Source organism: Meles meles, chromosome 19 (assembly GCF_922984935.1).
Source record: "Meles meles chromosome 19, mMelMel3.1 paternal haplotype, whole genome shotgun sequence".
NCBI lineage: Eukaryota > Metazoa > Chordata > Mammalia > Carnivora > Mustelidae > Meles > Meles meles.
The window spans coordinates 1,212,777-1,237,500 of NC_060084.1; the positions used below are offsets into that span (position 1 = coordinate 1,212,777).

A 24,724-nucleotide genomic window follows, 5' to 3' on the forward strand; every position below is an offset into this window, starting at 1 on the left:
ATTGGCGGGGCCGAGGGGTCACTGGGGTCAGGTTTGGGCCTCGTGTAGGATACAACTGAACAATACACGCATTTATGTGGCCTTGTTGCTAAGACACGGTCTCCCCGGGGCCACCGGCCTGCCTCAGGGCAGCTCCCAGAGGGACCCGCAGTTACGGGGCTTCCTAGAGGGCTGACAAGCCAGGCCCGAGGGGGCCCAGGGATCTGTGGTCCTGGTATGGGGCCCGTGCTCGGCTGCACTGACCCGCCCCGTCTCCGGATGGAACAGGGTGTTCTGGGACGCGTGCACAGGACCGTCTGGAGGGCCAGGTCCCCAGACCGGAGGTGAGTGTCACTCACCCCGCAGCGAGTCCCGGCGAGCTGGTGTGTCTGCCGTGCGTGGGTCTGTGGGCCCCAGGGTCGGCCTGGGCGAAGCTGTGCAGTAAGTCTTTGAGCCTGTCGATGAGGTCAGGGTGACCGCGTGCTGGTCCTGTTGGCTTGTGGGAACCAGCGGGCACCGTGCCCTCGAGCCTTGGCGGCCGGAATCACGGAGCTGGGCCAATGCTGCCACCTGCCGGCCAGGCGGGCACGGGCCGCTCGGATTTGTGGTCTGGGGTGGGGCCTGCGACTTCCCTCCTGTTCCCAGGGGCTGGGATGCCGCGGCACCCCCGCTGCCCCAGGTGTGGTTGAACGGAGGCGCCCAGCACTGCGGACCCCGCCGCGCCCCAGGCGTCTGCACCCCAGATCACCAGACGGCCACTGTCAAACACAGCTCAGACTCACCTCGTCCCAACCCAAATCCAACCCTATGACCCTCTGTGCCCTGCTTTCTGAGGCCCTGCCCCAGAGACCTCCAAGGAAACCAAAGCCCCCAGCTTCCCACAGAATGGGTCTGGAAGCCCCCAAGGGCAACACACAGTAGGCGTGTCCACATGAGAGGCCCTGGGAGGAGCTTGGACTGAGCGGAAATGCCTGGGAAAGCTGTTCCCGGCCGAGGAAGGGGAGCAGGGGTGGCGGGACCCCACGGATGGCTTCGCCTGTGCGTCCCCCTCCCCTCCCCTGCACGTACCGTGGGGGGCTGCTCTGAGTGCCCCTCGTGCCCCGGGGTCGGAGGCGGGACAGCATGGCTGCCTGACTTTGGACAGCCCTGCTTGCTTGCTAGGCACACTGGTCCTGGACGCTGGGGTCTCCGAGGCTTGTCTTCAGCACGCGGTGGGCCCCGGGGTCTGAGCCCACGGTGGGTGCTGTCTCCCGCTTGGACCCTTCCAACTGCCTCTGCTGCCAGCCCGAGCCCCAAAACTGAGCCGTGCTGGCGAGTTCCGGACACTCTGCCTCTCCCACTCCGACCCCCCAGGTCAGGGCCCCCCCCCAACGTGTCCATGGGCATGGAGCTGGCAGGACTGCCTGGATGCTCGGGTGCAGCTCTGCAGGGACAGAGGCGTCCACGGAAGCCAAGGCTCTCTGGGCCAGGCCCCAGGCTCGCGTGGGGGGTGGGGGGCAGGGGGGCGGTGAGAGGACAGACGCCACGGCCGGAGGCTCTCGGGGAAAATACTGAGGATATATTTGACAGGATGTGTTCACCATGATTCGCACAGAACAGCCTCAGAGTCCGTGTCTCCTTCATCAGCACTAAAGGCGTTCTGAGCACACGCAGCACCTTTGAGAAAGGCAATTTGGGCCCATTTGGTCTCTTTCAAGATATCGAAATAAAAACTTGACACACACATTGCACCCAAGGTAAAAAAGTGAAACAACAACAACAACAACAGAACGACGCAAACCACAAACCTCAGAAATACCGAAGGACAGAAGGAAACCTCGCCCACCCTCCTGCCCCGCTGGAAGACAGGACCTGCGCGACGACCCCTGGGTCATGTCAGTGCACGAGACGCCTCCAGGATCGGGCCACGGCGCCACGCCCCGGCCCGCAGTGCCCCACTTGGCTGCTCCGACCGCGGACCGCCACGCTAGGGCTGGGGCCAGTCAGCGGTGGGGGGAGCCAGTGAAGGACTCGTCGGGGCCGCCTCGTCCGTGCACCTCCCCGCCCCATGCTCCAGGTGAAACGCGCCAAGGAAGCCTGAATTCACATTACGACATGAAATAGCACCAGAAATTCAGAGTAAAATTGCTGATACTTGCAGCGGAGAGCTCCTTGTGGGAGGAAGGCTCTAGAAAGGCGTCGGCAGAGGCCGGGGGCTGGGGGAGGAGAGCCGGCGGCGGGAGCTGGCTGGTGAGCAGCTTTTCTCTGTGTTCCTGATGGGAACTCGATCCCCGGGGGTCAAGGTGCGGTAGAGACGGGCGTTTCCGTGAGCAGCAGGGACAGCGGCTGTCGCCCCTCCACGGTCAGAGAAGCCTGGCGCGCCCTGGGAACCTGGGGCCTGGCAAACAGCTCTTCCAGGGGACAGCCCTGCCCCCGCACGTGGCTTCTAAGCCCTTTCAGCAACAGCAGCAAGACTAAGGGGAGCCTGCCGTGACCTGAGTGCAGGCGGCCTAGGCTCACTTCCCTGCCAGATGGCGTGGGGGGAGCCCCGTGCAAACCGTCGGTGCCAGATGGCGTGGGGGGAGCCCCGTGCAAACCGTCAGGTGAGTCCTCTGCGGAGTTCTGCGCCTGGGCAACGGGGTGCGTGGGGTGGGCGCGGGGTTGGCTCTCTCTTCGAGGTCTTGGTACCGAGAAAAGAGCTACATGGTCTCCAAGGAGCGCACCCTCACCTTCCATCTAGAAAGGCACTGCTGTCCACCCAGGCCCCGCTCAGGGTATCACAGTCTCGGCCCTAACGCCGGACGCCGAGTGCTTGTGCAAAGTCGGCGGACCGCCACGTGGCCCCGTCCGACGCTCTCAGAGGGCTGAGGCCCGTCAGCACGAACGGGAGCCCCCAGTGCTGGGCTGTTCCGAGCCCTGCTCGCAGGTACTCACTCACGGCCGTGAACTACTCAGGAGGGTCCTTCTTTAACGGGATCTTGAAGCTGGTCAGTCTCTGCCCGAAGAGCTGGCTGAGGAGGTCGTTCTGGGACGCGGCGGTCCGGCAGGCATGGCGGTCGGCCGGTTCAGCACCGTGGACAGCTCTGTCCCTCTTGGGGGGTCTGTGCAGGGGTCGCCCCTGGGGGCAGGCCTTGCCCTGCCCCTCCCTGCTGCGTCTGCAGTCCCCATGGGTGTGTCTGGCGCCTGCCTGCCGTTGCTCTGATGGCTGAGGTGGCATCGGGCCACTCTGGCTACTGGGCCTGGCCTTGGTGGGGAGCACACGGCTGGGCGTCGCCTGCTTTCGGGGGGCCCGGGGGGGCTTGTCAGGGGCCAAGTGGGCTTTCCCCAAGCTCCCCACACTCTCGCTCCTGCTTGGACCTGGGGCCCGGCCCTTCCTCTTCTTCTCACTGACCTCCCCGTCCTCCCTGGTGCCCAGGCTCCCTCGGGAACCCTGGTCACCGGCTTCCCTTGGCCCCTTGGGAGAGCTTTTGGCTCGAGGAGGGTGCTTGTCTGGGGCGGGGCCCTGGCCTGGGCAGTTGGGCTTGGCTGGGGTGGTGGCCGTCTCACTCTGGAGCTGCCCGCTGGCCGGCTGGGGCTGGCTGCCACCTGCCGTCTTGGTGCCGTGCCGTGGGCCTCCACTGCCCTGGGTGCTGGGGCTCGGCTTGGCTTTGAGGGTGGTAGGCTCCGTGCCATGGGTCAGCTCTTTGGGTGCCAGACTGGCCACGACCTTCTTCGGTTGTACCGGGAACCTGGGGGCTTTGCTGGGGGTGGGCAGAGCCGACCTGTCCTTTGACGAACTCCGGCAACCCCAAGGCTTGACCGCACTGCCCTTGTGGGAGGGTCCCCCTGCACCTCCCTCGGGCACCGTGTGGCCTGTGGACACCTGCTTCTCCTTCTGGGGCAGGGACGGGGCTTCCAGGCCGGGGTCAGGGGCACTCGGGGTCCTGCGTTTCCCTGAGAATGGGCCAGAAGCCCTCCTTTCCTCTCCATCTCGGCCTCTGGCCGCGGGCCGGGGCACGGACCCCCCCAGCGGGAGAGCCTGCTGGAGAGGAGGCCCAGGGCTGCCTGGAGAGGCCTCACCTGCCGACCTCCCCGCGGCTCCGCCTGGCTTGCGGCCACCTTGGCCATCAGCGGAGGCCGCCGGGAAAGGAGACAGAGCCGGGGGCAGCGGCTCCTGGAGGTCAGAGGGCGCGTCGCCCCCCGTGCCCGGGGTCTGCTCGGGGTCTGCAGGTCTCTCCGGGGTCCGGGGCTGCCCCTTGGGGGTGCCCGGAGCTGCTTCTGGGCAGGGCTGGAGCAGGGCGGGGCGCGACCCCTCGCTCCGGGGCGGGCTGCAGCCCCAGGCCAGAGGCCCCCGGGTGCCGGGCCCGGCGGGGCTGCTGGGCGCGGCCACCCGACGCCGCTTGCTGGGCAGCGCGCCCTCGCGGGCCGGCGCCTTGGGGCCGGGGGCGCCGGGCCTGCGCACGCGGCGGAAGGCGAAGGGCGGCTGCGCCCCGCCCCGGTGCTTGCGCATGTGCCGCTCGAACTGCTCCTTCCGGGCGAAGGTGTAGTTGCAGGCGCTGCACACGAGCGCCCGCCGGCTGACGCGCGTGACGTGCGCACACAGCTCGCAGGCGTAGAGCGCCGTGTGCGGCAGCTCCAGCGGCCCCCGCGCGCCGTGCGCCCCGCCCAGGTGCGCGCGCAGCTGCTCGTGCTCGGGGTACACGCGCGGGCAGCGCGGGCACAGGTAGACGCGCTGCGGGCTGTGCACCGCCAGGTGGCGCTGCAGCTTGAAGGGCTTCGGGAAGCGCTTGCCGCAGTGGTGGCAGTCGCGCGAGGGGTCGGCGCAGGTCGGGGGCGCGCGGCCGGCCCGGGGCGGCGGGGAGCGGCCGGGGCGCGTCTGGGCAGCGCCGCGGGGGGGAGGGGGTTTCCCGCCGGCCGTGGGGCTGCTGCTGCCGCCCGCCGAAGCCCCGTCCGGGCCGGGCCGCGGGGCCGCAGCCGGGGGTCTCGCGCTCTCCCTCGGCGACCCTCTCCCGGCCCCCGGCTGCGGCCCCGACGCCTCCCCGCGGGGCCCGGACGCCTGCCCCGCGCCGCCGCCCGGGACGCGTGCGCCCCGCCGGAGCGCCCAGTCCCCGAGGGCCCCCCGCGCCGGCCCCTTGCGGGCGAAGCGCAGCGCGTGCTCGCGCAGGTGCTCGTTGTACATCCAGACGTCGGCGGCCGCGCGCCCGCACATGCCGCAGGCCCAGCCGCCCGCCCGGCCCTGCGCGTGCTTCTCCTGCAGGTGCGCCCGCAGCCGCTCGCGGGAGCCGAACCGGCGCGCCACGCACAGGTAGCAGGTGGGAGGCGGCGCGGCGCTGTGGGCCAGCTTGTGCAGGTCCAGCTCGCCCAGGCCGCGGAAGCGCTGGAAGCACACCCTGCACTTGTAGGACGCCCTCGCGGCCTTGGCCTGCCGGTCCCGGCCCGGCGCTGCCCCCGGCCCGGCGGCCCCCGGGCTCTGCGGCTCCTGGGGGCTCGCCGTGGCCGCGAAGTCTAAGAAGCCGGTGCTGAGGACGCCCCCGGGGTCGTCCCCGGGCGTCAGGAAGCGCGGGTCCTGCTCGCCCAGCTTGGTGCGGAGCATCTCCAGGTCCACGGCGGCCCCGGGGGGCCCGGTGTCGTAGCGTTCCTGCTCCAGGTCGGGCGGCTCTGGGCTCAGGTCCCCGAGAGAAGAGGCCACCCCTTCAGCTGGGACCTGCAGGTCCAGGTCTCGCCAAGACGCCGGGACCATGTGCAGCTCGGGAATGTTCTCTGACCCGTGGTCCTCCGTGTGGCGCGGGGGCACGTCCTCCGCACAGTCGGCCCCCGGGTGGGCCTCCAGGACCCACAGGCTGGGGCTGGGGGCCCAGGGGTCAATGCCGGGCACCTTGCTGCTCAGGAAGCCCTCCAGCAGGAAGGACTCCGGCAGACCCGCGGCCTCGTCACCCCACGGGTCCTCGTGGGAGAGGCAGAGAGAGCCCGAGTCGCTGAGGTCTGTGGACAGGCCGGCGGGGCCCGGCGCCACGCAGCCCCCCACCTCCCCAAGGAGCTCCAGCGGAGGCGGGGCCTTCGGTGTTTTATAGCGCTTCCCGTAGACTCGGGGGTTCTTCTTCCGCGTCAAGCGGTCGCCCAGAGGGAAGAGCTGCGAGAACGAGGCTTCGTCGTCCAACGCGCTCAGAGGGTCCCGGAGACGCGGGCTGGGGGCTCCTGGAGCAGCACCCTCACATGCCTGGACCCCAGCCCGCGCTTCTGGGTTGTGCAGGGGGTCCCGGGAGCAGCTGCTGCTGTTGCCTTCGGCAGGCGCATGTGTCTCCTGAGGGCCTGGGGGGCTGGAGGAGGGCCCAGGCCCCTCCCCGGCACCGTGTTCTGACCCGCTCTCCGCTGCTCTGCAGTACCCTGCAGGCTCGGCCCCGGCTGCCCACGCCGGCTCTTTGTGGACGTCCGATGTTCTGGCCTCCCTGGGCCCCCAGCAGCCCCTGGCCAGGGCAGCCTTCTGTCCCCTGGGCCTGTCCCCAGGCGGCGCCCACCCCACCCCTTCCACACGGGTCATCCAATCCTGGAGTGACCTCTGTGCGGGCGTCTCCTCCAGATCTGTGTCCACCGTGTTCTCCATCCCCCCGGGCCGGCAGGCGTTGGCATCCGGCTCGGCCCGCGCTGAGAGGTGGCCGCCCAGAGGCCCCGGGGGACAGGCAGTTGAAGTGGACGGACCCCAGCGGCTTCGGCCGGAAATCACAGCGGGGCAGACCGGAGGGCCCCGGAACCTCCTCGCTCTTGGTTTTCTCCCCTTTCCCTGCGACTTCCCGTCCACCTTGCTGGGAACATCCACGGGCGCCCTGCCCCGCCGCGGGCTGCCTCCTTTGTCTGCCTGTTTGGGATGGTGCTTGTCCCTCACCAGCTGGGCCTGCTTCCTGGGCTCCGCCGGCCTCATGTCCTCTCCCGGCTCGCCCAGACCTAGGGGATGAGGTTCCCGGCTGGGGGAACAGCCCAGGGTGCCCCCTGCACTGAGTCCCCTGGCCGTCTGCGGGCCCGACGCATCCTCAGGAGCCTCTGTACCTTGGTCAGGATGCAGCCCAGTGGCACGGCCAGGGCCGTTCAGCACCCGGCTGGACTTCTCCTTCCCAGGTGCCCGGCGGCTCCTCTTTCCGGGGGGCTGGCAAGCTGGGGGCTGGGGGCTGGCTGGGGAGGGGGGGCCCCTGTGCAGCCCATGCTTCCGGGCTCGGTGGCGGCTCAGGCCCGGCCTGGAGCGGAAGGAGGCCGCGCACACTTCACAGGTCACCAGCCGCCCGCTGGAGGCTCCGTCCTCCTGGGGGGCATTTTCTGTGGACACAGGTTTCTGTCTGGTGCCCTGCGGACTCTGGGGTGTGCAGTGAACGGTTCTGAGGCTCTGGGGAGAGCTGGGTCTGGAGTCCTGGGCTGTGCTGCTGGGAGACGTGGTTCTGCCCCGGGGGAGCTCCGGGGACTGGCAGGGGGCGGCGAGGTCGCTGGTGTCGCCAGAGAGGCCAGCCCCCGCCTCGCCTTCCTGGCAGGCGCAGGACTCTGGCCCCGTGACGCCCCATTTGGAAGGGCTGGTGGGCACAGCAATGACACCCTGGCCTTGCCTGCTGCCTGGGGGGTCTGGGGAGGCAGGGCCAGGGGGCCTCCTGCTGGGGCTGTGGTGGGGTGGGGCTCCCCAGCCATGCGGGTCTGGATGGCCGACCCCAGGGCCTCTTGCTGCCCCTGTGCCGTCTGCGGTGGGAGCGTCAGGCCCGGCAGGGGTGCTCGCAGTGACTCTTGGGGAGTTGGGGCTCATGGGGGCAGCAGAGTTCCTTGGTTTCTCCTTTCTGGAACCTTCTAGAGGTCCTGACTCGCTGCCTTCAAGGCGGTCCTGCCCCCAGGCCGGAGGGAAGACCCGGATGCAGCCAGGCCGGCCCGAGGGAGGGTTCTGCAGGGGGCTGTGGTCCCCCAGGAGGGGGCGGTGGTCCAGGCTTTCCTTGAAGCCACAGGGGCTTGTCCTCGAAAATGGGGGCGTTGCTGCAGGTCGGCCAGCCCCAGCGTCCGTGGCGGCCGGAGAAGGCGGTGGGAGGAGCTGCGGGCCGGCAGCGTCCCCGTGGGCTGGAGGTCCCCTGGGAGGGCCTTCCGGGGACAGATGCTCCCGGCCGCAGGGAGTGGGGCTGGCTGCAGAAGCGGGCCAGGGGACACAGGTGCTCAGCTCCCCGATGGGGGACGCGGGGTTGTCCCCGGTGAGCAGCAGCTGCTCCTCGAGGCCCGGGCTGGCCGCCTTCTCGGAGGTCCGGGCTTCAGGCCCATTTTGGATGTGGGCCACTGCCAAGGCCGGAACCAAAGTTTCTGCATCACACGAGGTAGGGCTTGGGGCGGCCCAGGCCTCTTTCCGGCCTAAGAGCTGGCCATTTCCCTGGAGCTGTCCCCCTAGCCGGTCTGCCTCCCTGGCCAGCCCGGCCAGGTCAGTCTCAGGACTGGCACTGACCGTGAAGAGGCTGTCCGGCCCCACCGGACCCCCCCAGTTATCTGGCCGCTGTCTGCCCGCTTTGCCTCGGTCCTTGGGCTCCCCAGCCTGGCCGAGGGGGTCCAGGTGTCCGTCAGCCTCAGGTTGCCGCTGACATCTGGCCGCTGCGGGGACATCCTGGGGGGGGCTGCAGGTCATGTCCCCACCGTCCGCACTGTCTTCTTCCAGAGACCCAGGGCTCGGGGTACCAGCAGATGGGCGCCCCTGTGAGCCCTGGGCGTCCTCGTCCCTCCCAGCTGCTCTGGCCACCAGCAGCCGCAGCTGGCGGAGGGGGCTCGAGGCTGGGTCCCGGGGCCTCCCGCCAGGACCGGATTTGGGTGCGCAGGCGGGACTTGAGGTGGCCCCCAGGGGCACAGACTCCTCATTGCCCTTAAGGCCAGGGTCCCCCGCGGCAGAGTGGGGCGGGCCTGCTTGGCTCACAGAGCGTTCTTCGGGTGCGTCACTATGACTGGCATCACCGGACGGGGCGGCCCCCTGAGAGGCCGAGCCGGGCACCAGGTGGGCTCGTGGGCAGCCAGATGCTTCCAGCTCGGGAGGGTCTCGGCAGGGCCCTCCTGCCTGTGTGCAGGGAAGGGGCGGCAGGGCGTGGCTTGGGTGCATCTTGGCAGCCCCATTATTTTTGGGAAGTAAAGGCTCACGGCTTGGGCTGCAGCTCGCTAAGCGTCTCATGTCCCGTGGGGGCTTGAACGGCTCTCCAGAGCTGGGGCAAGAGACATCCGCGTGGACCCCGCAGTCCCCTTTGGCCTCGGGGGGGCCTGTCTCCAAGTCTCCGGCGCTCTGCACTGCTTCGAAGCTGCGGTCGGCCCCACCGAGGCTTCCGGGAGCCCCAGATGCCCCGTCTGCATGCACACAGGGGGAGAGGGCTGCTTCTCCTGGGTGGGGTGAGGGCCACTCCCCCTGGGGGCTCCCCAGGGCTCCTTCCGTGGTGGCCACTGCTGTTTCTGCCCCTCCTGGGTGTGGAGTCAACACCCCGAGGCCGGTGAGGTCGGCCTCGGAGAAGGCGTCCCTGGGGGGCGAGGAGGCCTGGCGGGTGGGCAGAGGGGCCCCTGTGTTCGCCTGCCCAGCTGCACACGGCAGTTCTGGGGCCTCGGACACCCCTTTACTCTGCAGCTGAGTCTCTAACTCGGCGACCAGCCTTTTGATTTCCAGCTCATCTTCGGACAGGCTGCCCATGAAAGCGATGCCACGTTCGCCGACCTTGCCAGGCAGAGGAGAAGGGCTGGTGGCCTCAGCTGCTTCCCCGGGGCGTCTCCTACTGAAGGTCTTCTCCCCCAAGAGGTCGGGAAGGTGACCCACAGGGCCGGCCGGCACTGGGCCCTCCTCCAGCAGGGACCAGCCCTTGTCGGGCAGAAGCGGGGAGTACGGCGGCTCTAACTGGGGTTTCCTTGGGGGAGGATCGGCACACGGCGGCGGGGGGTGGGCGTCTCCTCTTCCCTGCAGGCCGCTGTAGGGGGGCAGGTCAAGCCTGTCTGCAGGCAGCCCCGGGAAGAGCGGTGTGGACTCCAGGGTCAGCGGGGGTCCGGCTTTGTCGGGGCCCCCGTGGATCACGTAGGGTGGACTCCTCGGTGGTTTTGGCTCGAGGGCACCGGTGTGCAAGCCGTCCTGGGGCCGGCGTGTGCCGCGGGCAGCCGGAGCGTCTGGCGCTGAGGGCTCGGAGTAGAGGCCTTCTTGGAGACAGCCAGGCAGGTCTTTGGGTCCGAGGAACAATTTGCTGGGGGGACTGCTGTAGGGCTGGGCCCCCTTTCTAGCAAGTGGAACCCCCACTGGGTCTCCATTAAGAAGAGCAGGGGCACAGCCAAGAGCAGGGGTCTTCAAAAACAGGGCACCAGATTCAAGGTCGGAGGTGTCGGCTGCGTGAGCGACGGGCACCAGCAGCTCTCCTGATGGGTAGGGGTCCTCTCTGTCCTGGGAGGTGGGTGGCTCTGCGCACCGGGCAGCACCTGGCAGACTCCCACGGGACAGCCGGGGGTCCCCTCTGCCCGGCTCCGGGGCTGGGGACCGGGGACTTCCCTCCCCATAGGAGGCTGGAGAAGAGCTTGGAGCCTCTCTGGGGAGTTCGGCGGCACCCGGGGGTCGCTCCTCAGCAGGTCTGGGGCTCTTGGTCTCCGGCGGGGAGTCCAGGGCCGGACGGTTCTCCTCTGGGGGCCTGGCACTGGCCGGAACCTGCAGGAGATGCTTGGGGCCTCTCTCCTCCGGGCCTGGGGAAGGCCTGCCTGGCTCCTCGGGGCTGGGGGAGGCCCTGACCTTTGTGGCTTCCTGCCTCCCGACCGTCCTGGCTTTCTGCGGCCCTCTGCCCTCCTCGGGGCCCGGGGCCACAGAGACTTCCTTCTGCTTCATGCCTCGGTGCCGCCGGCCGCAGCCCTGGCGGGGCCGCCCTCGGAGGCAGGAGCCGCGCGGCCGTGAACCATCCTCCTCCTCGGACTCGGAGGCGCAGGTGAGCTCTCGGAGCCCCTGCTCGGCGCTGCTGGGCACCCGCCTCGCCGGGGCGGGAGGAAGGCGCCCGTCTGGGCCGCGCCGCCGCGGCTGCCCCTGGGCCTTGTTCTTCTGCTGCACGATCTTGTGGATGAGCTCCTTGCTCCAGGTGCCCGCCCGCGGCTGCCTCCTCCTGGAGCCTTTCCCGGGTGACAGGCGGAGGCGTGGCGAGCTCCTGGTCTCCATGGGGAGGGCCCGGCCACTGGGATCTGCGGGGCTCCTGGGGGAATGTGTCCTGAGGTCCCGGGGGCGGGGTGGGGGGGCCTCCGCCCCGTGGCCTTTCCTCCTCGGCCGCAGGCAAGTGGCTCTAGGGCCCTTCCGGCTCTCGGTGGAGCTGGAGGTGTCCAGCCCTTTCTGGAACAACTTGAACTGCTTCCCTCTCCTCTGCTGGCCGGCCAGGCCAGCCCCACCTGCCTCTGCGGGCGCGGGGCCCAGGGAGCGGGTTTTGGGCCGGCTGCGGGCCGGGCAGCCCCCATTCCCGGGGCGGGGGACCTGGGGCTCCAGAGGGGCGGCCTCGCCCGGGAGGGGGGGCTGGGCTTTGTTCTCTGGCACGGTCCCCACCTTGGTCTTGGGGGGCTGCCCGGCACCAGGCCCTCTGGGGCCGGAAGGCTCCTCGTCAGCGAAGACATCGATGAAGCTGCTGTCGATCTCGGGGTTGTCCGACTGGTACCCCAGGCCGTTGAGCGCCTCGGTGATGAGGCTGTCCAGCTTGGCGTCGTCCTCCGGGTCCAGGTCTGTGGCAGGGAGGGGGAAGGGGGTGGCGGCCAGGCCGGGCAGGAAGCTGGTCCTCAGGGGGTCCTCTTTGCCGTCAGCCCGGAGGTCCCCGCTGAGCGGGAAGGGGACCGTCTTGGTGTGGCTGAGCATGCTCGGGTTCCCGCCGGCTGGCGCTTTGGGGACAGCGGGGGGGCCGGGGAGGCCCGGGGGCTGCGGGGGGCCGTCCTTGGCCCTGGCCAGCAGCGCGCGGCAGAACTGCCGGTGCCCCAGGAAGGCGGCCAGGCTGCCGTAGTTCTGGTCACACTGCCTGCACGTGAGCAACACGTCCAGCTGGTCCAGGCTCGCGCTGCTCAGGGGGAAGTGGTGGGCCGGGTAGGGGGGTGGCTCCCGGGGGAAGCCCTCCAGCCTGGCCTCGGGGCCTGAGCCTGGGAAGGGGGCCTCCTCTAGGCATTTGAAAGTGCCCTCGGGCCCCAGCTCCTCCGCGGGGAAAGGGAAGTCTCCGACGGGCTCCGGCTGGTAGTGCATGGGCACGGCGTGTGGGGGCTCAGGGGACGGGTAGGGGCTGCTGATCTCCGGGGCGCGAGCGGGGGCATGGAAGAAGGTGGGGGGCCCGAGCGGGCCGGGCGCCTGGCTCTCCTCCGAGCTGGGGTTGGCCGGGCTGCTGGACAGCGGGGACAGCGAGGAGCAGGAGCTTCCACTGGCCGTGTTGGTGGCCGGTGAGGGCAGCGGGGACCCGCAGGGAGAGGCGCCCACGACTCGGGGAGGGGGCAGGCTGGGGGTTGCCCGGGGTGACACCTGGGACTGGGCCACCCCAAAGAACAGGGGTTGTGCCCCGGAGTCCTTCAGCCCGTTGTAGGTGAACAGGCCAGGGGAGCTGCCCCCGTGCTGACCTGGGCTGTTTCTCAGGACTGCGAGCTTCTCCCCGGGCCCGGGGGTCTTGCCGGCAGCACCCAGGACTCCCTGGCTGCCGCCCTGCCACTCGGGGGCCCCTGTGGGGAAAGGCATCTGGCTCAGCGCCTCCATGCACTGGGGGCCGGGCCCGGTGGCTGGGAGCACCTGGGGCCAGGGAAGTGGGGGGCTCCGGGGGAGGCCAAGGTGCTGGCCTAGGTTGGCCCGGCCTTCGAAGAAGGCATTCCCGGCAGGCACTGGGGGGCCCAGGGGAGGTGTGGGGTAAGGGGCTGCGGCAGGGTCCCACAGCGGGGGCAGTCTGGTGGGCAGGGGCCCTGGGGCGGCCAGCTCTGTGTCTAGAGGCCCCGGGCTGGTCCCCACTCCGCGGGCCCCGGGCCTTCCATAGGGCTGTCCAGGGAAGTGCCTCTGGGATAGAGAGTTTGGGGGCCCCCTGGGGCTCCCCAGCCTGTCGTCCTGGGCCGTGTTCTCCGAGAAAGGGCTGGGGGCTGGGGGAGCAGCACCAGGTTGTGGGGGAGCACAGCCGAGGTCACCGGGGGCGTCGAGGCTGGGCCGGCCCGGGTAGCAGGGTGGGGGCTGGGGACTGGGCTGCGTGGGCAGAGGGTAGGCGGCGCCTGTGCCCACCGTGTCTTCTGGCCACGCACCCCTGGGCTGGCAGAAGGCGAACACCAGCGCTCTCTCCCCGTACGTGGGCGGGGACCTGTCCTCGGGGAAGGGCTTCGGGCCAGGCCCGTGCAGTGCCTGGAGGGGGTACGGGAAGGAGGCCACCCCGGGGCCGTCCCCTTTGGGAAAAGGCTCCGGCTTGCCAGCAGGAACCCCAAATTTAGCACCTGGGAAGCCGTTCCCAACAGCGGGAGGCCAGCCGTCAGCCCCCCCGGCCTGGAGTTCCGAGTAGGAGGCCGGCCTGCAGGGACGGGCGCTGCTGCCCCGGGCGGGCCCGAGGGGCGGGGGCCCGGACGCGGCCTTCTGTGAGGTATGTTTGCTGGAGGTAAAGCCGGACGGGGTCTCCTGGACGCACCGTGGGACACTGGGCTCTTCTGGGGCCGCTAGGGCCTTTGCCTCTGGGGGCCCGGGGTCCTCGCCCCGTGGGCCCTCAGGAGTCTGGTCCAGAGTGCGTCTGGCCGTTGGGCCCGAGATGCTCCGGTCCCACAGCTGCTGGGGGCTGCCGTCGGCCCTGCCGGCCTGCTGCGTGACAGCCTGCGCCCGGCTCCTCCCGGGGGTGCCCTGCAGGCCGTCCCCCCTCCCTGCGAGGCTGCTCAAGGACTCGGCTCTCGGGAGGGGTGCCTTGGGCTCCCCTTCCCTGGCCTGCCACAGCTGGGACTCCGGAGGCTCCCCTGCCCAGGCCCTGCTGCCCGTGGCCTTGGCGGTCCTGCTGGCTGGGGCGCCGTCCTCGCCGGGGGGTTGGGAGGGTCCCCCCGGGCCACCAGCTGTCTGGCAGGGCTGCGGGTCTCGGGTCATGGCTGGGGGCGGTGCTCGGCGGGGCTGCTCCCCGGGCATGGCCCCTCCGTCTGGGCGCTGGGAGGACGTGGTGGTCCGAGGGGGCCCCAGGGGAAGCCTGTTCTCATGGTCCCGAATGGAGCCTGCAAGGAAAGCACAGGGTGAGTCGGGGCCGCAGGGGGGCCCCTGTGCTCAGGGGAGGGAGAGGCAGGGAGAGGACCCAAGAAGAGCCCTGGCCGCCCTCACACCGGCCCGGCCAGGTGCTAGCTGGGCCATGAGAGGAAGGGCCCTCTGTGCCATGCAAGCTCCCAGACTGGCCCCCCACAGGGGGGACGACGGGCACCTGGGCGTCATCGGCATGGCCCGAGATGAACCCAGGGGCGATGGGAGACCGCCCGGGGAGGAGGACGGGGCCACCTTCGCATGCCCGGAGCTGTGGGAAGGGAAGAGGTGAGTCTGTCCCTGGCGCCGCCGGCCCTGCCCAGGGGGCCCGATTTCTAGGCAGTGCCAAGCTCTGGGGGCACTCCTTCCCTGCGCGCGGACACCTGCCCAGGGGCCGCCCTGCTGAGGAGGGGCGTCGTGCCTGACTGGGGCACAAGAACCCCTCGCTCTCCTGGGAGGGTGCCCCGCCCACTCCCAGGGGTCCCCCCACATCCCATCACCCTCCTAAGTGGCAGCCTTACCCCCCCCACCTCGCCTGCTGCCTGGGGCCCGTCCTCCACTCTCCGTTCTTTCTTGGGACCAGGAGACCTTCGAGCAAAGTCTCATGGGGGATGTTTGTCAAATGAATGCCCGATGGTAACCGCAGTATTGAGCTCCTTCCGAACTCCGCTGCGGGCCGGGGCCCTGGGCACTTCCCGTCAGTTCCTCCTGTTCTCGCACTGGCTCGGGAGGCTGGAACTGTTAAGCCCAGCCCTGGCTGATGGGCGAGGAGCGGAGATAGGGGCCTCACGGTTGGTGGCGGGCACTGGGTCCCTGGGATCCCCATGTGGCCTGGCGGTGACGCACAGGGTCCCCAGGAGCTCAGGGCCAGGACCCCTGCAGAGCCCCTTGTGCTCCCGGGCAACGTGGTCTGGGGAGGGGGCAGGGCCCTCCTGGACATTTCCAGCTCGGCCTCTGACCCACCTCGTGATGGGGGGCAAGGCCCTCAGCGTCCCCGCCCCTGGGACATGGGGGTCTCGGTGGAGCCCCCGGCTGGTGCAGAAGACACCGGGGCAGAACGGGCCCCTCAAAGACTGTGCTGGTCGCGTGGTTTGCTGACTAATTGTGTTTCTGTGGAGCCCAGGCCCCGGGGACAGGGAGCTGGCGACTCAGCCCTGCCCGGGTCTGGGGTCTGACACACAGAGGCTCTCACGGCTGGGGAAAGGTCAGCTCTCACAACCTTGACCTTGTAGGGATGGTTCATGGCGACTCCCCCACGGGGTGGACCTAAGGTTCAACGGTCACATAAGCTGGCTTGGTGCCTGGTACACCGGTGGGGGGGCAGTGCTCCCCAGGGCGGCCTGGCTCTTCCCCAAGCCTCAGTGTTCCCTCTGTGCCTTCCCAGGACACAGGACCTTTCTACATGTCCTCAAGCCACTCTGTACCTGCCTGTGTCCCGAGGGTCCTCTCTGTCCCAGGCCCCAAGCCTGCCCATCCCCAAGAGCAACCCACTGCCACCTCCTCTGGGGAGCTTGCCCTGATGCCCAGCAGCCTGGCCGCCACGTGTGACCTCAGCCCCCGCAACGGCAGTGGGATGGAGTCTGTGCTCGGCCCGAGACCCTGCTGCTCACGTGGCCACATCGAGCTACGCAGCCAAGCCTGCTGGCAGAGGGACAGGCTGGGGGATGGAAGCATCTCGGGTGATGAGCCCCCCTGCCTCCCCGGAGCCCCAGAGGGAGGGGCCCTGAGAGCACAGCGAAGTCCGGGGGAGGGTCTCTCGGGGAGGCAGCTGGAAGCTCCCATGGCTGGCGGTGGAGGGGGCCGGCCAGGTGCGGTGGGGAGGGATTCGGTCTGGGGACAAGGACATCTCCGGCCCGAGAGGCAGCCTGACCCTGTTCCGGTGTCCTTGGCTACGTACCTGGGGAGTCAGCCCATCAGCCAGGTCGCCGTGCAGGTCGGTTTCCTGAGGAATGAGGGTTTCTCGGCTGCCGAGAGAATGGAAAGCATGTCAGGACCCACATGGTGTGTGGCTGAGGGGGCGTGCCCCCCCCACCGGAGGAGCCAGCCCCTACCCAGAGCCCCGCAGAGCCGGGGGGCTGCCGCGGGGGTCGCAGGGATGGGTGAGCTCCAGAGGCTTGTCCCGGGGCCCCTGCCGGGCTGGGGGTCGGCCGCCTGCTGCCCCCCAAGTCTGATGGTTCTTTTACACGTCCTTCTGCTAGGGCGTGTGCACAGAGGACACATTCATGCGGTTCCCAAACCCAGGACAACGCTCCGAGGTCTGCAGGGAGAAGCCTCATGCCAAGCCCGGCCCCGTGGGCCCTCTGCCCCAGCCCAGCTGGGCGAGCACCGGAGGCGGATTCCTGTGTTTCCTTCCAGGGTCTACCCGTGCAAATACCAACCCATGTGCAGCGAGGCTGCCAAAGCGCGGGGATGACGGCTCCGGAAGTCGCCGGAAATCCCTTCATTTCTCCCCCTCCCAGCGCGGGAGCCCGATCCCCTTCCCTTCAAGGTGGGCCGCGCGCGGAGACCGGCGAGGCTAGTGCGCTGGGGCTGGGGAGGGAGGGGGCCAGCTGTAGACATCAGCTCCAGGAGGCGTTAGCATCCCGCCCTGCCCGCTGTCCACCACCTGCCTGGGGGCCGCTGGCCACCCTGTTGCAGGAGGCTCCGCAGCCCCCTGGGCAGGCCACGTGCGAGGCCCCGGGGCCCCACCACAGCCGCGTGAGCACCCACTGGGAAGCGGCTCCTCCGGCTCCGGCTGGGCCTGCAGACCAGCCAGCGGCCCATGCCGACCATCCAGCACAACCTCGGGGAGCCCCGCCCGCCCCGCGGAGCCGCTCCTGGACCTGGAAACCGTGCGAGACACCGACGGCTTGCCCCCCGCAGCAGACACTGCTTCTCCTAGCCGACGCGTCTGGGATGGCTCCTGAGGTCCCCGGCTTCGGTCCGAGTCCGGGCCAGAGCAGGACTCTCCCCCTCCCCCGCGGCTGGCAGGTGGGGCCCGCTGACCCCGTGTGGAGCCGTCCCTACCCTCGCCCGTCCGACCGGGCAGTTGTCTTGACGTTTGTGCGAGGCCATTCTCGGGTCTGCCTCACGGGGTCTGCCGGGAGGTCAGCACGACAGAAGGAGCTGTGACCCATCGGTCGCACAGCACGCGACGAGGCAAAGGGACGAGACGCCAGCCTGCGACCGTGCTCCCCTGCCGGACACAGCGGCTCCGCCCCGTGGGCCCCGCCCCAGGGACCCCTTCCCCTCCCGAGGGTGCCAAGTCTGTGGGCAGAGCTAGCCACACCGTCACCCTCTCTGCCCCCGGCTCCTACAGGGGCCGGACGGACCGTGTCCGGGGCCTGGACGCTACAGCAGGCTCGGGGCAACAGGTGTGCCCAGGGTCTCGGGTTCCTACCCCGCCCAGGCTCTTGGCAAGGCCCCTCGGTGTGCCTGGGTGTGGGTTTCAGTGGGCTGGGGCTCCTTTGAAGTCAGGAGATGCAATCCCTCCGATCCAGGCCGCCCCAGGGAACCCCCGTTGAGTGCGGCACCTTCTTCTCCCACAGAAACACTACCTGGCCCCCTCGTCCCGGGTAACCCGAGACCGTGAACGTGTCGCTGGCTCTGGCTGGGGTGTGGGGCGGTGGCTCCCGGCGGTCCTGCTGTAGGCTTGGACCTGGCCCTCCTGGTCCAGGGGCCTCCCTGCAACCCCCTGACCCCCTGCATGGCGTCCGGCCTCTGTTCCGGCTCCTCCCCTGCCCCCAATCCGCCCTGTGTCGCCGTGGCCTCTCTGTCCGCTCTCCTGTCCCTTCACCCCCCGGCTGCTCCGGAGACCCCCGCTCCACCGAGGACGCCTCACCCGCTTCTTTCCCGCCTTCCCATTTCCCACACACGTGCACGGGGAGCATGTGCGACGGGGTCAGCTGGGCCAACCCGGGCCTCTCTGGGACCGTCAGTGTCCTGACCTTGGGGGTTCCTGACGCCATGAGTCAGCGAAAACCAGCTTGCAGTGGGCCCCTGTGGAGGGGCGCTTCCTGGGTCCTCTGTCTGCCTCTTCTGAGAAGCCCTCCTGGTTGCGTGTGTATCCACCAGGGCCACACCAGTCAGGCGGTCACTGAGGGTGTCCCCCGCGGTCACGGCAGACCGTGCTCCCACATCCTGGGCTGGCCTGTGCAGTCAGAGCCTGGCGCCCTGGCCTGTCTCCCGGCTGTGGGGCTGTGCCCGAGCGTGAGACCCTCCCCGCTCAGGAACTCCTCAGCCCCCTGGCCCAGCCCCCTACCCGTGGCACCTGCCGGGGTCCGGACCAGCCGGGGGTCGGGGGGTCAGGCGGGCTGGGACGAGCCACACGAGGCCGCCCACCTGGGTTCAAGTCTGTGAGCCCTGCTGTCCGCTCCAGCCCTCCCCACGGCGCCCCGGCCCCAGAGAACCCGCCACAGAACCTGGCCCCGCGGCGGGCTGCTCTCCCCACGCCGCCCTGCCAGGCCCCCTCGTGAACGGGCGCTGAGGCACGTGAGGGGTCTCTCTCCCAGCTGGGGTGGCCGAGGGAGGCAGAAGGAGGCACGGGCACGGGAGCAGGGGCCGGGACGGAACACGCGGGGTCTTAGGGTCGGAGCCAGGGCCGGTGAGGGCGTGCAGGGCCCGACAGGTGGGGAAGGGCCTCTCAGCACTGTGGCCGGGACAGGGCCTCCTGGCTGGGGGGTGCCCTGACCCCTGGTTCCCTGCCCTGCCTCTGGCAGCCTGCCCCCACCTCCGGCCCTGCTGCTGGCCTCCCTGGCGTGCACCCTCCTGGCCGTCCCCCGGGGGCAGGGGAGCGTGCGGGGGGGGGGGGGTGGCTGATGCCAGCTCTGCAGGGCAGGGCCAGCGGCTCCAGGGTCTCTGCTAGAGCATGGCCGGGCAGAGCCATGTCCCCACCCCCCCACGCCAAGGCTGTGGCATGCGGTGCCCCCCCTCGCTCGCTCTCTGTTCCTGCTGCAGCCATCCCGGCCCTGGCCGGCCGCATCCCCGCATGGGCCCTGGATCCTCGGGGAGCTGAGTGCCGTGGCCCAAGCCGCCGGGGCTCCCAGCCACCAGCCGCGTGCTCTGGGCGCTGTAGTGCAACTCCTAGCGACATTCCTTCTACCAACACTCTCCTGCCCTTTCCCTTCAAACGCTGCCGCTTTGCTTAAAAACTAGCTGTTACCCGAGCGCGCACATAATCCCGGGCCGGTGCCACCGTATCTAGGCCTGGGCCGCGGCAACGCCGACGAGCGCCCTGGCCCTGTCAATTATCGCTGCGCTCATCTTAATTACTCCGGGGAGAGCGGAGGCAGGCGTCGCACCGCCGGGAAGCGTGTTTGTCTGCCTTATCGGGCGCACATTTGAGATCCTTGAACAGGAGGGAGATAAGTGGAGCACGTGGGAGAAGACGGTGTCTTCGAGAATGACAGGGAGGGGGCTGGCGGGGCAGCGGGGACTCCTGCCTCCGGACGGGGCGTCGCCCACCCGGCGGCCCAGACAGGCCCCTCGCCCTGCCCTTCTGTTCCGTGAGGACCGACTCGGGAAGCGCAAACTCGCTCCCGCAGCAGCTCCCTGCTTCCCAGACTTCAGGGGTCAGCGGCCAGCCTGTGCCCACAGGCCAGACGGAGCCTGGTGACCGCACCTGGTGACCGAGGGGGATCCCTGCACCGCCTGAGGCTGCGGCGGCCCATCCCAGGCCCCACACGCCCTCCCCTGGGCGGGGCTGCAGATTCGATCCCCAGGGAGCTGGGAGCCCTGGGATCCCCGGCAGGGATGGGCAGGGTCCGGCCGACATGTGACAGGCTTGCGCGGACTGCGGCTGGCTGTGGCAGCAGGGGGACCACAGGAGGAGATGGATACGCACTGGACTGTTCGCGTCCAGCCCGGCCCAGGGAACTGTCGCCGAGCCTGAGCGGGCTGGTCTGGCACGTCCAACGGCCCGTGTGGTCTGGAACGCACTTGCTGGCCCAGCTAACCACCTGGCATGTGGAGAGCCGCCAGGAATCAACGGTGGGAGTCCTGGCCCCGTCACCACTCTGGCCAGGGGCTGTCCCCGATGCCTGCGCTGATAGTGCCCCCTGGAACCCCGGGCACCAGCAGTCCTGGGTGACAGGAGCCCGGCCAGTTCTCTAGGGACCTTGGCGCCCTCACCCGCAAGACGGCAGTGACCACACCATCCCATACAGGCTGGCCAGAGAAGGGCCACAGAGGGAGACTGGGGAATCGAAAGTAGGAGAGGAGTCAAGTCCTTTGGAGGGCGATGTGCTGGGCACCAGGGGAGGACCGCCGTGGGGAATCCCGTGACTTCACGCCCGACTCCGGGTTCCCGCGCCACGTGCCTGCGAGGTCTGCGCACGGCACTGCCTGGTCTTCTGCCCCGCCACTCTCTGCCCTCACCCCTCCACCGTCCCTGGCACCTGCTTGCCCGCTGCCATGCACCACGTCCCCGCACACCGGACAGGCTCCTGCCTTCCGCACCTGCCCTGGCCATTCCCTTCCCAGGATATGCCTCCTTTCCCTCCTCCCCTGGTCTAGCTGCAATGCCTCCTCCTCCAGGAAGTCCTCCCTGACCACGGAGCTAGCATAGCCGCGGCCTGCGGTCATTCTCTAGCCCTCCCCGGCTGGCTGATGCACTGCCCCGAACTCCACCGCAGGCAGCATGAGGGCTGGGGGCCAGCCTGTCCTGCGGCCACGTGGGCTCAGCCCCACCCTTGGGGTCCGGCACAGGCTTCAGAGGACCTGGGTCTGCCCAGCCTCCTGCTGACCTCTGTGGGTGCCTTGGGGAAGCTCTGCAGCCCTCAGTCTGTCCGTCTGTGAGATGGGCCAGACGCCCCCTCAGCACACGCGCGCCCATGTGTGCCCAGAAGCGTGCACGTACAGGGACCCGTGCACACATGCCCGAACGTGTAAACAGTCCCCAGCAAGTGGACGCACACGGATTTATGCAAACAACACACATGCACGTCCTGTGGGCTCTCCCGGGCCGTGGAGGGGGCGCACGGTCTTCAGACTCTGGACCCCGGAGGAGGCAGCAGGGAGGGGTGCTGCCCGGGGGCCTCCATCTCTGCCCTGGCACCCGAGGGCAGGGACGTCTAGGGGTGAGGCCAATGCTCGGTTTGGGAGGTGCGTCCTGTCCCGCGAATGTCCACACTGTACCCAGCTGGTCCTGGCACAGGCTGGCGGCCCCCTGGCCTATTCCTCGGGACGTGTCCCTGAGGACAGAGCATGTCAGTCCTGGCACTTGCTTCGGGGTCCCTGGGACCCGGGACCCTGGACCCTGGCTGGACAGGGCTGAGACCCCATGTTTCTTCAAGGAGGGCCCGGGAGCCACCTTGCTGGTGCCCATCGCACGTGCAGGGTCATGGCCACGCCCGGGCCAGCCCTGCGGCTCCCCAAGTCCCCATGAGTCTGGCCCAGCCACGGGCTCGCTGACGCCTCAGGAGAGGGGTCCGGGCCCCTCCACGAGCTGGGGGCCGTGGGCCAGTCAGGCCCCATCGGGAAAGTGGGACGGAGGACGCAGATGCTGTGGTCCGAGGGAGGCACCACCGTTTCCTTTCTGGGTGACCTCGGGCCACGGACTTAGCCTCTCAGCCCCACTCACCGGTCAGTGGGTGTGACGCTGGTCCCTGCTCGTGGGGTCTGCCCCCGTGAGTGGCCGCTGCTACCGTGCCACCGGCGTTTGTTAACGAACCATCAGTCATTGCCCTCCGGGCGCGTGGACAGACCTCCTACAAGGCAGGAATTCAGACACTTACAAACAAAGTGACAGGACAAGTGTGTCTCTCGGGCCCCACTTCCCCATGAGACCTCGCCCGCCCCCGCCCACGCTGGGGGTGCTGGCCGGGAGGGAGGTGCGTGCACTGCGCTGGTTCCCAGCTGGGGTCTCAGAGAGGCTGTGGGGGCCCCTTGACGTCCAGCAGGGGTGCCTGTTACCAGGTTCCTGGCCCAGCCGGCTCCGAGGAGGCGGGCGTCGGGGTGCAGGGAGCCCCCGTGCCTGTGCGTGCGTGGCCGCGTGTGCCCGTGCGGCTGTGTGCGTGTGCACACTGGGGTGTGTGTGCCTGTGGTCTGCCCCGCTGCTGACGTCTCTACGTGCAGGACACTGGGCTCGGCCGCTCGGAGGCCCTCGGGGGCCCTGACAGCTCGGGACACCACCTCCTCTGGTTTCTTCCCGTCTGGGGTCACCAGTGGGGCTGGGGCACCTGGAAACACCCTGAAAACCTACATAGAGTTTTAGGTGCTGGTGTGGAATCCAGCTGCGTGGGTCATGACACCTGTGTCCCCTGCGGACAGTGGGGACCCCAACAGCACCTGCCACACAGGCTGTGGGGGGTTTCAATGAGCCAGTTGGTGTCAGGGACCCCCCTGCGGGCCTGGTGGAGCCTCCGTGAGACCGTGATCGACTCGGACGCGGAATGTGCGGAACCAGCAACGTGTGTCCCGCGGTGCAGAGGCGTCCCCACCACGGCGGCGTCACCCCGCTCCGTCATGGACAAGCGCCCTGAGCTCTCCCGGTGCAGCTGTGCACGGACTGGTGTGGACAGGAGGCCCACGGCAGCTCTGTGCCAGCCAGCCCCGCAGTCTCCACGCCACTCCTGCGGGCCCATCACCGCCGGCCGCTGGCCCCCGGGCTCCCTGGCTTGACGGCAGGCCTGCTGGGGTCACAGGGGTGGGAGAGCCCGGCTGCCGGGTGCACAGGCTCCAGGCGTCTAGAGGGGCTCGCTAGTTCACGCCACCCCCTCCCACGCTGTCGGGACCACGTTGGTCCTCTTCCCCCAGACAGAAGGTGTACGCCGGTTTTCATGTCAGAGGAAGACTGCAGGGCTCCAAAGCTCCGCCCAGGAAGGGCATCCCCAGGACTCCCCGAGGCCGCGCACAGGGAGGGCACACACCTGGCCTTCTGGTTTTCCGACGCAAGGAAGGGGCGCTAACCATGATAAGGATCCGAGAGCGGGTCTCCTGCAGACCTCCAGGCGGCCGAGCAGCAGGGCGCTCCGCAGGGCCCCTCTGGGAGGGGCAAACCCAGGCTGGGGGACGGCTGCTCTAGGGGTCACGGCGAGGGACCGCCCCCCCCACCACGGCAGCCACCCTGAGCCCCGAACGTACACCCCTGCCCCCGTACCCCAGACCCCCGGATCCTCCGGACGCGCAGCGGCAGCTTCCCGGCCCGGGGCCATTGCGGCCCTGCCACTGTCCAGCCGTTCACATCTGCTGCTTTTAATTAGTGTCCTTCAAAGTCCCCCAAAGCAACGGAGCCACGTTCGCGCCCACCAGCTGCCAAGAGCTCCGGCGTGTGCTGGGGAGTGGGCGCCGCAGAGGCCGACTTGCCTTGCTGCGCGGCAGGGCTGGGAGCCACGTCTGGCCTGGGCCCTGGGGCGGGCCGGCGCTGACCGGGAAGGACGCTGCAGCCCCACGGGGGAGGCAGGGAGGGGCTGGCCTCGACGGCCCGAGGCTCCTGACCTCGCCTGTTTCCTGGGGGGCCCGCAGGACCCCACAGCCCTGGTCCCGCCCCTACGGTTCGCCGAGTCTTAGTCCTGCTGGCCGTGCCGGGACCCGTGCTCTCGCCCAGCCGCTGTCCCCGCAGGCCTCGAGGGGCCGGGTGAGAGCACGGGAGGCAGGAGCTGGGCGGCCACGGGGGGCGCTGCGGCCTGTTCGTGTCCCCACCCCCCGCCGTGTCCTGGGGCCGTGGGGCCGCGGCAGGGATGCCTCCCGCAGGTTTCCAGCGGAAGCGTGGGTATCGCTGTGGACTTCTGTGATTTTAAAAACAGCCCAAGGCCACGCCAGACACACATGCAGGATGGATCTGACCCGGGAGCTGCGAGCTCGCATCCCCCTCCTGCTTGGGGGGCTGTACCCCAAGGTTCAGGGCTTGAGTCTCCCTGCTCGGCCCCATCTCCAGCCCAGGGCCACCCCTGCTGGTGGCCTCCGTGTGGTGTCCGTCCCTTGCCTGCCCAGCCCCCCTCCCTGTTTCTGGCAATGGTCACTCGGGTATGCCTTGGGGGGCACCTCTCCTCCCCTGCCCATCCCCGTGGTTCCAGTGGGCTGACCCCCCCAGCCACGAGACCGGGCTCCGAGGCCACTACGGGTGCGTCTGGACCCGCTACCCATGACACAGACCCGAGTCACCCCATTTTGTGAGCCAAATGGTTTCCTTTTCTTAACCTCTTTTGAGCTGAGTTCTCTCCCCCTGTGACCAACACAGCCTCATATGGGGGCTCACAGGCAACCCCACTGGGCACCGGTCCTGTCCCTGGCCAGCACTGGCTGTCCTGAGAGGCCCAGCCCACCCTGCGGCTTCCTTTACCACCTTTCCCCGCACGTGGCCGCTCGGACTCCGCTGGGCGCCGTGGGTGGAGCCTCCGTCCCGCCGCGCCCCTCGGTCCCCCACCCGGCCGTTCAGAAGGGACGACTGCCCCGTGAGCACGTTCACGCGTGCTCTCACAGCAACCGTCCTGCGCCGGAGGTCTCCAGAGTTCTCTAAGGCCCCTGGGTCTTCCCGTGAGACCCGGCACAGATGACGTCCGTGCTCCGGGGACCGTCGCTTCCAGCTCAGCTACGACGGGCCTCCCTCACCTTCCGTTCCTCACAGAATGCGGCTGAAAGGGATCCGGCCACAGGGAAGGCCTCGGATTCACTCTCGCTTCCATTAAA

General features: G+C 69.5%; 1 protein-coding gene across 1 annotated transcript in view; it reads right to left on the bottom strand.

The window, feature by feature from the left end:
- Positions 1–1,529: 1,529 nt before the first annotated feature.
- Positions 1,530–24,724, bottom strand: part of ZNF469 (zinc finger protein 469) — a 36,652-nt gene continuing 13,457 nt past the window's right edge. Inside the window, exons 2-3 of the mRNA XM_045988925.1 lie at positions 16,017–16,083; positions 1,530–14,100 (exon numbers count right to left, since the gene is read on the bottom strand). Of these exons, the coding sequence (XP_045844881.1) occupies positions 2,906–14,017 (11,112 nt within the window). The 5' untranslated portion in view covers positions 14,018–14,100; positions 16,017–16,083 and the 3' untranslated portion in view covers positions 1,530–2,905. The remainder of the gene's footprint in view (positions 14,101–16,016; positions 16,084–24,724) is intronic.